At 45.5% G+C, this 12,965-nt stretch overlaps 1 protein-coding gene across 2 annotated transcripts in view; it reads right to left on the minus strand.

Moving 5' to 3' along the window:
* ZBTB41 (zinc finger and BTB domain containing 41) overlaps nt 1-11,255 on the minus strand; it is a 33,071-nt gene extending 21,816 nt beyond the window's left edge. For both annotated transcript variants that reach the window (XR_014790441.1, XM_084851495.1), the window contains exons 1-3: nt 11,122-11,255; nt 5,937-7,177; nt 3,500-3,707 (exon numbers count right to left, since the gene is read on the minus strand). Coding sequence is in view for 1 of the 2 variants with exons in the window: in XM_084851495.1 (XP_084707621.1) it covers nt 3,500-3,707; nt 5,937-7,086 (1,358 nt within the window). In the remaining variant the exon portion in view is untranslated. The remainder of the gene's footprint in view (nt 1-3,499; nt 3,708-5,936; nt 7,178-11,121) is intronic.
* Nucleotides 11,256-12,965: the final 1,710 nt, after the last annotated feature.

Here is a 12,965-nt window from a genome sequence, read left to right on the forward strand (position 1 = left end):
GAACAATATCGTTTAGGAACCTGGAATGTAAGATCAATGAATCAAGGTAAGCTGGAGGTGGTCAGACATGAGATGGCAAGATTGAACATCGACATCTTGGGAATCAGCGAACTAAAATGGACAGGCATGGGCAAATTTAATTCAGGTGACCATTATATCTACTACTGTGGGCAAGAATCCCTTAGACGAAATGGAGTAGCACTCATAGTCAACAAAAGGGTGGGAAAAGCAGTACTGGGGTACAATCTCAAAAACGACAGAATGATCTCAGTATGAATCCAAGGCAAACCACTCAACATCACAGTAATTCAAGTCTATGCCCCAACCACTGATGCCAAAGAAGCTGAGATTGATCGGTTCTATGAAGACCTACAACACCTTCTAGAACTAACACCAAAAAAAGATGTCCTCTTCATCATAGGGGATTGGAATGCTAAAGTAGGAAGTCAAGAAATCACTGGGATAACGGGCAAGCATGGCCTTGGTGTACAAAATGAAGCAGGACAAAGGCTAATAGAGTTTTGCCAAGAGAACACGCTGATCATAGCAAACACTCTTTTCCAACAGCACAAGAGGCAACTCTACACATGGACATCACCAGATGGTCAACATCGAAATCAGACTGATTATGTACTTTGCAGCCAAAGATGGAGAAGCTCCATACAGTCAGTAAAAACAAGTCCTGGAGCTGACTGTGGCTCAGATCATGAGCTGCTTCTTGCAAAATTTCGGCTTAAATTGAAGAACATAGGGAAAACCACTAAACTGTTCAGGTATGACCTAAATCATATCCCTTATGAATATACAAGGGAGGTGAGGAATAGATTTAAGGGATTAGACCTGATAGACAGAGCGCCTGAGGAACTATGGACGGAGGTCCGTAACATTGTTCAGGAGGCAGCAACGAAATCCATCCCCAAGAAAAAGAAATGCAAGAAAGCCAAGTGGCTGTCTGATGAGGCTTTACAAGTAGCTGAGGGAAGAACGGAAGTGAAAAGCAAGGGAGAAAGGGGAAGATATATCCAACTGAATGCAGAGTTCCAGAGAATAGCAAGGAGAGACAAGAAGGCCTTCTTAAATGAACAATGCAAAGAAATCGAGGAAAACAATAGAATAGGAAAGACTAGAGATCTCTTCAAGAAAATCGGAGATATCAAGGGAACGTTTTGTGCAAAGACAGGCATGAGAAAGGACCAAGAAGGCAGGGACCTAACAGAAGCAGCTGAGATTAAGAAGAGGTGGAAAGAATACACAGAAGAACTATACAGGAAAGATCTGAATGTCCCTGATAGCCATGATAGTGCGCTCACTGAACTTGAGCCGGACATCCTCGAGAGTGAAGTCAAGTGGGCCTTAGGAAGCATTACTAACAACAAAGCTAGCGGAGATGACAGTATTCCAGCTGAGCTATTTAAAATCCTAAAAGATGATGCTGTTAAAGTGCTGCACTCAATATGCCAACAAATTTGGAACACTCAACAGTGGCCACAAGACTGGAAAAGGTCAGTTTACATTCCAATGCTAAAGAGTGTTCAAACTACCGTACAATTGCGCTCATTTCACATGCCAGCAAGGTTAGGCTCAAAATCCTACAAGCTAGGCTTCAGAAGCATGTGAACCGAGAACTACCAGAAGTACACGTTGGGTTTCAAAGAGGCAGAGGAATCGCCAACTTTCTCTGGATCATGGAGAAAGCAAGAGAATTCCAGAAAAACGTCTATTTCTGCTTCACTGACTACACTAAAGCTTTTGATTGTGTGGATCACAACAAACTCTGGCAAATTCTTAAAGAGATGGGAGTACCAGACCACCTTACCTGTCTCCTGAGAAACCTGTACGAGGATCAAGAAGCAACAGTAAGAACCTGACATGGAACAACCGATTGGTTCAAAATTGGGAAAGGAGTACAACAAGGCTGTATATTGTCGCCCTTCTTATTTAATTTATATGCAGAGTACATCATGAGAAATGCCGGGTTGGATGAATCACAGGTCAGAATTAAGATTGCCGGGAGAATTATCAACAACCTCAGATATGCAGATGATACCACCCTAATGGCAGAAAGCAAAGAGGATCTAAAGAGCTTCTTGTTGAGGGTGAAAGTGGTGAGTGCAGAAGCTGGTTTGAAACTCAACATTAAAAAAAAACTAAGATCATGGCATCTGGCCCCATCACTTCCTGGCATATAGAAGGGGAAGAAATGGAAGCAGTGACAGATTTTACTTTCCTGGGCTCCAAGATCACCGCAGACAGTGACTGTAGCCATGAAATTAAAAGACACTTGCTCCTTGGGAGGAAAGCTATGGCAAACCTAGACAGCATAGTAAGAAGCAGACACATCACCTTGCCGACAAAGGTTCGTATCATCAAAGCTATGGTTTTCCCAGTAGTAATGTATGGCTGTGAGAGCTGGACTATAAGGAAGGCTGAGTGCTGAAGAATTGATGCTTTCGAACTGTGGTGCTGGAGAAGACTCTTACGAGTCCCTGGACTGCAAGGAGGTCAAATCAGTCCATCCTAAAGGAAATCAACCCTGACTGCTCATTGGAAGGACAGATACTGAAGCTGAAGATCAAATATTTTGGCCACCTAATGCGAAGAGAAAAGTCACTGGAAAAGACCCCGATGCTGGGAAAGATTCAAGACAAAAGGAGAAGGGGACGGCAGAGGATGAGATGGCTAGATAGCATCACTGATGCAATGAATATGAACTTGAGCACACTCTGGGAGAGAGCGGAGGACAGGAAGGCCTGGCGTGCTGCGGTCCATGGGGTCACGAAGAGTCAGACACGACTGAACGAATGAACAGCAATTGCTTACTGTGCTAAGTTGTACTTCTACTCACAGCAAACACTTCTTGATCTATATTTCTACTGGTATAATTTTTCAGATAGCATACTTTTAAAACCGCAGTGCTACCTGCATGTTCCAAATCTACAGCATCAGCGCAGCTGTCAAATATTATTCCCATGTGCAGTCCCTCTCTCTTATAAACCAGGGATCAGGAACACTGGGCCCTCCAGATGTTGTTGGACTGCAACTGCCACCATAGCCAACAGCGAGGACTGATGAGAGTTGCAGTCCAAGAACGTATGGAGGGCCACATGTTCCCCATCCCTGCTTTAAACAGTATTTTGCCCCATTTTCTTAAACCACGCTGTACTATTGTTGTGTGGCTTCCTCACTCGTATACTACCATGTTTTTTTTGTGGGGGGGAGGGAACATGACAAAAGGCAAGTGTATTAACTGGCTTGAAGTGTGTAAGCATTCTCAATCCCATGTAACAATGAGTCACTTGATAAAAGTGTGCAGAGCTGCTACTTTATGTCAGCCTTCCCCGATCTCCAGATGCAATGGACTGCAACTCCCATCCTTTCCAGTGGAGCACTGTTTATGTATAATCCTCTGACTCAATACGTTTTGTACTGCTTCGTACTGAAAAGCAACCACATTTTCACACTCTATAACCACAGTCGAGCAAGTTGCATTGATACTTGCCTCTTTACATGCTTTATCAGGGTCTTTTTGGTGGCATGCAGTTTGTTACAGTATGGACATTTGTGTTCCTTTTTATGAAATTCAGTCTCATTGTTGTGATTCTTTCTATGTACAGTTAAGTTGGATTTGGTCGAATAGTGCTGATGACAGATATCGCATTCAAAAGGCTTCTCACCAGTGTGCACACGAGCATGGCTCTCAAATTTCCCTACAAAAGAAACCACTTGCATTAAATGCTTCCATAACCAGCTGCCAAACAGTACTGCTAACATCCAGTAATAACACGTATAATGTATAGGTTTTGTTACATTCCTGAGAGCCTTCCCAGACAGAGCAGTTTGTAGTGCATTACACAACAAAGTGAAAGCTAGACGTTATCCTTCAAAGAAAACATTCCATTGTGGGAGGATCTCATTTCTCAGTCAGGAAACTGCACTTCCTCTAATTCAGCCTTCCCCAGCCTGGTGCCCTCCAGATGTGTTGGACTGTAACTCCCATAATCACTAACCAGCATGTCTGGGCATGATGGGAGATGTAGTCCAACAAATCTGGAGGACACCAGGTCAGGGAAGGATGAGCTAGCTGGCAGAGCTAACCAAATGGTGTTTGGAATGTGGTGGTATACCACTGCCATCCCCACCAGGTCAGCCTACACATAGGAGACATGCTATGCAAGATGCACAGAAGTGCAATGTCAGTTTCACCTCTAGCAGCCAATCTTCAATCCTTGCCTTCAAACTGGTTGGACTGGCTGCTAGGGGTGGAATTGATAGGATGCTTCTCCAGACTTTATAGTGATATTACTAAGCAGTTTCAGCTCCTCTGCTAGACTCCTTTCGACAGACTACTCATTCACCCTCTCATGCCCTGGAAGACCCAGCATTCAGCGATTAAAACAAATAAAAAGACTATCCCTGCTGCAGTATCTAAAAGCAGTGATCTTAAACCCAGTCCACAGCCGTATTTATTTTATTTTATATATTTCTTTTACCTTTACTAAAGGCCTGGGTCACATGGCTGATCATCCTTGGGAGCATGCAGGGCGGCTGGTGCGGTCACAACCTGAGCGAGCCATGGTATGAACTGGTGCTTCATGTTGGGGGTGAACATGTAGCTTTCACAATTTACATGACTGAATGACGTACATTTCAGCAGCTATGTGTCTGACATACACGCCACAGTGTGGCAACTTCAGTTCATACAACTGCCGTCTTCATGAGATCCCAGCTGAACTGCAGGACGCTCCATGAGTAAGCATCTGAATCAAGCCTAGAACCTAGATCTGACACCCTTTTTCTCCCACCCAATCTGTAATATGGTTGTTAGTAAACCATTAAAGTCATAACCCACCAGTTTCAAGACTGGTGATTTAGAGAATGCCCAAATGCTAACATACTTCTAACAATAACATTACCGTGTTTTCCAAAGGTGGCATAGGCCCTCCAGAGCCACGAGAGCAAGTCCAGAGAAGGCAAGCATTCTCTTGATAATATGAGTATGTGTTCTTTTTCAAATATTATCTTCACATGCCTTTCAAAATGAAGGTCTTTTAGTAGTAATATGTTGCAGCTAGGGATGTACAGACTGTAAAATCTGCTCCGTCTGCGTTTCGTGGATTGTCAGGTGCCTTTTGTTCCATCATCCACCCACAAACAGATTAGAATATTTTTTTCGCAGAAAAATATGCAAATAATTACGTATTTTTGTAAATATTTACATAATTTACCTTGGTTCGTAACATTTAGCATATTGTCCCCCATTCCATTCAACGTTTCCTCAGCAGAAATTTGCATATTTTCCTAAAAATATATATGCGTAAATTTCAAGAAAGTAAAAAAATCATCAAAGTCCATGGACTCTGTGAGGCCTGAAGGGGTTGCTCCGCAGCGGATTCAGCAGGTCGGATTCTTAGAAATCCGAGCTCATTTTAGTCCATCTTGAATTTCTCCAGCATCCCTAGCTGTAGCCCTAAGTTACTGTGAACCACTGCTACCTAAAAAAGGTAGATATATCAGAGGTCCATACAAAGGATCTTGCAATATACAGAAACGTGCAAGGTCCTAATTTTCTGTTCCTACTCTAAGAATGTAGGTTACACACTTTGCTCGATATTGCTAACATTCTTGTATGTTGTAATATTCATCTCTATACAGGACCTGCATTTCCATAGTGTGACATAAGCCTTCTTTTTAAAGGTGTGAGCAGTTCCCAAGAGGGGCACAAATATCTCATTGAGCCCACAAAGTAGTCCAGAGGCAAAGCACAATTTTTAGTTTGCTTTCCAACAAAACTTCTAAACGCTGATATTATGTTTTATCATGTTGTGCTTTATGGTTTTGATTGTTGTGAACCACCCAGCTTTTGGGCAATACAGAAATGTAAAAAATAAATAAAACTAAACAAACGAAGGAAAAAAGAAAATCTCATTCCCTCTTACCTGCTCGATCAAAAGTTTTATCACACTTAGGACACTGCAAATATTTTTTGCTACTGTTCTGAATGACTGGAATATACGTGGAAAGATTGCCTTCAGATATATTTCCTGCTGGGTCATCAGGTTCATGGATATCTTCATCAAGCTCTTTTTCACTTTGCTCTTCAGACTCGGTATCATCTTCCAAAGTGTCCTCATCCTGCCTGTCTTCATCGGTATTATATTCGCTCCCGCTGTCTTCAGACTCATTAAACTCATTGTTTTCCTTACCAGGAGTGACTTTATCTAAATTGCTATCAGACACATCACCACTTTCATTGTCACTCTGATCAAACTTAGCTGGACATTTGCGATTTCGTGTTGATCTTCTGGTAGAGATATCTGGCCTCTCAACCATTTTTAGCCCATGTTCTTTTTCCCATGCAGAATATTTGTGCGCTCTGGACAAGTGATTTTCTAAGGATTTCTTGTAACAGAAGTTGCGACTGCACAAAGTGCATTGGTGATTGCTTGCTACTTTGGGAGATAGTTCAGTGAATGTTTCTATCTGTGATGGGTTCCCAGTTCTCTCTTCAGCTTGCGAACTGGAAACATTTTCACTGTTTAGCAGTTTAACTGCATCAATAATATCTAAAAACTTGGCTGCCTCTAAAACTAAGGGGATTTCATTTTTATACACAAACAACTCTGACGTGTAGAGAAACTCAAGTAGATGACGGAAAACTGGGTGAGTTACGTGATCCAAGGTAACAACATTTGTACCCGGATTTTTGCTTAAGTAAGCATGAAAGTAACTACTCCCAACAGCGACTACTACTTTGTGGGCACTGAATTCTTTTCCATCAACAATTATGAGTAGATCGCAAAAAGATGTTTGCTTCTGTCGATCATCATTTAAGTATTTGAGTAGATTTTTGTTGTACTGCAAGGAACTTAAGAGCTTTCTTTGATCTGGTGATGGAGGAAGTTCTTTGGAACACGCAAGCTGGTCTGCAGCAGCTACTCCTACGGAATCAGTAGCAGCTACTCCTACGGAACCAGCAGCAGCTTCCTGAACAGAATCGGCTACAGGAATCTTATCAGTAGATTGCCGCCGGTGACCAGGACGTGTTTTGTCATCTAGATTTGAAGTGAGCTTTCTCCTTTTCTTCATTGCAGTTATGCCACTTTAAAATCAGGAACTTCATATGTAAGCCAAAGTCTTTCAAATGGACAGCTGCTTCAGTAATATTTGAAGTTATGACCTGCAAATACAATAAGTATTTTTTTTTGCTTGAAACCTAACGGCACGTAACTTATTAACAAGAACTGAGCTACTCGCCAACAGTTAATATGGTTTGCACATGTTCATATGTATTACACTACTCACAACAGGTGCTCCTCTGTTCTAGAGACTATAATGAAGTTTCGCTTTCTGTCTGAAGTATTGTCCAAGTGAGCACGCATCCAGAAATACATTTACATATGCAGCATACTGTTACACAAGAGCTATGGTAAATGGTTTTTTAGAGGTTATTTCTTGGCATGAAAGAGAGTATGAGAACTTTGTGTGCATGTGCAGATATTTTGTACTTTTAAATAAAATACATTCCATACATAAATCACAGAGTATAGAAAAAAGCAGTACATGCATGGTGAAAGCATATGGATAGACAGAGTTAGATTTGTTATCTAGCAAACAAGACTGAGTTTTCTATAAGCGTGTCCGAGATTTGGCTTCCTTTGTTAGCATGAATGTAATTAGTAATTTTCATTTTTTCTGCCATATTCCAGAGTATAATTAAGCAAAAATACAAACATGGGGTTAAATCCAACACCATGCTAGCAGAAGTCCACTAGCATGCCAGGACTTCCTCCTTCTCTTACCCCCTGTAGCCCTCTGTACTGACCAAAAATCTGCTCTAAAGGGTTTCCCAGCCCTCCAGAGCAGATTTTACGGGTGCAAGGAGGGGGTGCTGGGGGGAATCTCCCCCCTGAAATTCAACAGCATCACATACAACCCATACATACAAACGTTTTGCTACAGAAGCATCTCCACCCCTAAACTGGCCACTGTAATTATCCTATTGCAAAGGCAGTATCAGGTGAAGAGAGAGAAAGAATAAGAACAGTGGCATCTTAAAACAAACTTGTAACAAAAGAGTTTGCAAGCAAGAGCCTACTGCCACAGTAAGTGGCAATGCTAAACACATTTACTAGGAAATAAGCTCTATTGTAATCAATACGACTTAGTTTCAAGTAAATATGTATACATTAGATTACAGCTCCAAGTTAAACAGGATTTACTCCCAATTAAGGATTGACTAAAGCCTTAGTTCCAGCTGAGCATGTTTAGGATCTGGTTATTAAGTCCTTAAGTGCCAATGAAAACATTGCCCTAAACAATAAACTTGCCCACAACTACGAGGATGTAGCTCAATTGAAATGTCCCCTGGGAAGAATAATTTCCTCATCCAATGTTGCACGAACTCAAGTGTCTCATTTAAACCTGTCGCTTAGCTACAATGTTAGCAGGCCAGTGGAACACCCACCTAGACTACAGCCCCCGCCCCCACTTTTGTGCCAATGCTGCACCTGCAGACAAGACAACATGGCTTTCACAAGACACCAGGTGAGTGTAAGTCTGCACAGGTAAGCTGTCCTTGCTCACCAATCATCATGTTTAAGGCCTGGGCTACACATGTAAGAGAAAGAGATCAGAATGAAGTGGTAAAATGCAGAGGAGTGTACCATTTCAGACTGAAGGTGGAGGGTCAAATTTCTGAATGCTCTCCCACACTCAAAGCATCCTCCAAATAGACAACTGCCACAGCAAAAAGAACTAGACTAAGATCTCTCCCAGCTGATGTGCTAATTGTGTATTTACAGGGAACTTGGTTCGCATGAGAAAGTACCTGAAGGGGGTTGGTCCATCTTATCACCTCAGGCTTTTACTATGCAATTAACCACTACATTCTGCTGTATGGGTAGACATAGCATGTCAGGACTCAGAATCTAAATAAACACCTATTTCAAAAGGGTGCCTAACACTGCCACTTTCATTTTGAAGGGAAAGCAGCTGATTGGATGAGAGAGGTAAGGGAGGAGGGATTCCTCAGCCAGGAAGCCCCTAAGTCTCCCCTCCCCTTGGCAGCACCTCCTCTGAGCAATGCCATTTCTGGGGGCAGACAAGGAAGTGTGCAAGCAAGAGAAAACCATGGCTGCTCCTGCCTCCTGTATCTTGTCCATCCTCACTGGACACTTCAGCAAGGAGGATTGGCTACTGAGACGGAGAAAGACCGAGTCGGAAGTAGATGCCTCTCACTCACCCTCTCTTCCTGGGCAGTGCAGCATACAGTGGTGGTCATGGAAGGAGCAACCACTGCATCCTCTCACTTGCACTCTCCCACTGAGTGGTGTGAGGACTGGGCCCAACAAGCCCAATCCTCCACCCCACCCAATGAAAGAGGGGGAGTGAGCATGCAGAGGTGGCAGCTGCTTCCCAAAGGAACAGCTGCCCTTCTCTTGCTCAGGCTCTCTCCTCCATATCACATAGTGAGAGAAGACAAATGAGCAGGCAGAGGGTGAGTGAGCAGTCCATTGCCACCTTCTGCCCCCTCGCCCGGCTAAGCCCAATCCTTCCTGTCGCATCACCTAGAGATAGGATGTGCAAGCAGGTAATATTGTACAGGGAGAGGATGGGTGAGCCATCAGAGACAATAGCAACCATCATCTTCTGAGAAAGAAAGGCAGAGTGGTCATGTGGAGGCAGTGGCTGCTTCTTCAAGGAGCAGCTGCTGCCTCCTCTCCTGGCACAACAGGGAGGACTTGGTTCACTGGACAGAATTCCCACCACTCTGCTGCCCAAAAGGAGAATTCAGGTGAGTCGCTTGGGTGGCTGCTCCTCCCAAGACTAACCCTGTATGCTGCACCATCCAGAGAGGGGTGGTGGTGAATGAGGCAGCTATTCATGCTCTCTAGTGAACACGAGGGGCCCAATCCACAGTACCCAGGGAGAGTGAACAAGAGAGAGGAAGTAGGAGCAGTGGCTGCCTTTTCTTGCTGGCATGCTTCCCCACCAGCCCCCAGAAGCATACAACCCCAGAGAGAGGGTGAGTAAGAGGAAGCAGCAGTTACTCCTTGCAGGAGCGAATGCTGCCTCCACACCACTGCTCAACTTTTTTTCTCTCAGCAGGAAGGGCTGGGCAAGTCATGGTTGCTGCTCTCTCTGATGGCTCACCTGCCCTCTCCCTATGGAACATACTACCTGCTTGCACATCCCATCCTTTTGAGCAATGCTGTAAGAATTGGGCTTAGCCATCCAGTGAGCGAGTGAATGAAGCAGCCACCACCACATTTGCTTACTCACTCGCCCTCTTTCACTGGGCCGTATGAAGAGCTGGGCTCACTGGGTTCAATTCCCACACTATGCCACTCAGCGGGAGAGCTCAGGTGAAGGAGAGAGAGGATGAGATGGCTACTCCTTCACTGACCAGCCCTCTATGCTCCACTGCCCAGAGACAGCACGGCAGGCCCAATCCTCCCTGCCACGATGCCCAGAGGAGGTGAGCAGAAGAGAAAAGGTAGGAGCAGCTGCTGCCTTCTCTCGCTTGCATGCTTCCCTGGTTCCCCACCTCAGAAGTAGCAGAACTCAGGAGGGGGGGGATTTCCAGGGGGCTTCCTGGCTGTGAAGTCCCCTCCCACTCTCTCTCCCAGACTCTGCTGCGGGGCAGGGAAAAGGAGGAGTGATTAGTATTTGATTGCTTCTCCTCACCTGCTTTTCCTTCACATACAACAGTGGCAGTATAAAGCATCCCTTTTTAATTACATGTTTAACGCCATGTGTGATTGGGCCCTCAAGACTCGAGCGTGTTCAACACGTGTCTTCACTTGCCACGTTCACACATGCATAAAACGGTGACCCTCCAAGCCCAAGTTTGGAGCGAGGGGGCGAGAAGCAGCCATCAACCAATCCCCTAGCAAGGGGGCACCAACACACACACCCCACATCCCACCCCCCACTTTTGCTTAACCCCGCCCCGCTCGCCCACCCCCCAGGCAGGCAAGACCAGGGCCGCGCCCCTCGGAAACCCCCCTGAATAAGCACAGCCTGGAAAGGGGAGGAGCCTCGTGGCCTCTCCCCCCGCCCGAGGGAGGGGAGCGAATAACGGTCGCCTCAGTGCCCAACTGCGCGCGGAGGAACACATACCTCTTTGCCCATTCGCCGCCACTGTTATGAGATGGGCCTCAAAACTCAGCCCCAAATCCCCACAACAGCCTCGCCCCGCTCGCCAACAGCTCCGCCCCGCCCACTCACACACCTCCTTTCTCGCCATCACTTCCGGGTTCCGGCGAAGGCTTCCGTCAGACGCAGCCTCGGTTTGGGAGGAAGCGCGGCATGTTTACGCTTTCAGGCACCCGCACGTGCATGGAAAGGGGGCGGGGCGTGGGGAGAGGGCGGGGCAGGCGGGGGCCGTCGCAGGCTAAGCGTACGCGTCCGGTCCCCCATTGAAGTTGCGGGGCTATCAACGCAAAGAAAGAAGACCAGAGATTTGTGGGGAGAGCGCCTGTCCCGTTTGCCGTCGAAGAATAGAAGACAGAGCAGAACAAGCGCTCCACGCTACCCCCACTTCCGGTTGTGATGCGACTCCTCCATACTGCGGGCAAGAGGGGTTCAAGCAATAGGCAGGGCCAGTGGAGAGCGGCGGCTTCGATTTCGGTGGGGCCGGGGATCCGTTCTGGGTTTCAGTCAGAGCCAGTGAGAGCTCCAAAGGATCTATCCAACGGTCCTGAAACTATTTGGGGGGTAAGGTTCAGCACTCTGGATAACTCCTTTAGAGTTCTCACTGGCTCTGACTGAAACCCAGAATGGATTTTATCGCCCACCGAAATTGGAGCCACCAGCCGTCACTAGTTATAGTGTACCTGTGGCGTTACACATGAGTCACGTATGCTCACCATAAAGGACGGAGATATAACTTGTTATATCTCCGTCCTTCATGGCGAGCATCTCTGGTGCAAGGGCGAGATGCAGATGAGTGAGAGGAAGAACGGTGGCTTTGCATATGTGTGATGATTAGCTGAGTGAGGGTGAAAAGTATGTGCTATATAAACTGTGTGCTTCGCTGGAGAGAGTCAGGCAGAGTTAGTGAGGGGTAAGATCAGAGATATGGTAGAGATTTGATATGAGATGGCTTAGAACAGAGCTAGGATTTGTGAGAAGCAGGATTTTAGGGCTGAAAACAGAGGAAGCGGGCTGTGGCAATTGTGAGGGGATTGTCTGAGCATGTGATCTAGACTACTGTGTATGAAAGAACATATATTGATAAAGCCATTAAGAGTTACCGGTTTATTATTCATTAAAGGGAACAGTGCAAGGTTATGAGTAAAGTGTCCTCGGAGATAGAGGACTGAGTAAAGGGTCGGACCTAAGCCTCAAAGGTCCTGGTGGAAGCAAAACCCAGTGTGTGTGAGACAAGGTGGTTCCTGCTGGGTGTGAGAAAGGCCTTAGAAAAGGGGAATTCTCACTGGGAGAAGGCAGGAACGCCACAGGAACCCTTAGCATGTCCTTCCCACTACACCATTAAGAGTGGAGGGGACAGGCCTTGGCTCACCTGAACTATCCTTCTGGATGGCCCAGCAAACACAGTCCTCAATACTACAACCTTCACTGGAAGAAAGTAAAAGCCTGATCCATGAAATCAAAAACAGATCCTGATGGTTTCATATTATTTTTTAAAGGGAACAACCCCCAAACCACTACCCAGTCACACATCACATCTGCCTCCACAGACTGAACCATAAAAATCACAGGTCCAGCACTCATTTGTAACTGTATAAAGCCCATATTACTGCATAGATGACTAATTCTGCAGTGGAGAAGCATCTTGAGAGGAGAGTGCAAAAGCTGGTTTGAAACTCAACATTAAAAAAACAAAGATCATGGCATCTGGCCCCATCACTTCATGGCATATAGAAGGGGAAGAAATGCAAGCAGTGACAGATTTTACTTTCTTGGGCTCCAAGATCACCGCAGACGGTGACTGTAGCCAT

The sequence above is a fragment of the Heloderma suspectum genome, chromosome 4, assembly GCF_057233095.1.
Source record: "Heloderma suspectum isolate Gila_16-S chromosome 4, 16-S_ref, whole genome shotgun sequence".
Lineage (NCBI taxonomy): Eukaryota > Metazoa > Chordata > Lepidosauria > Squamata > Helodermatidae > Heloderma > Heloderma suspectum.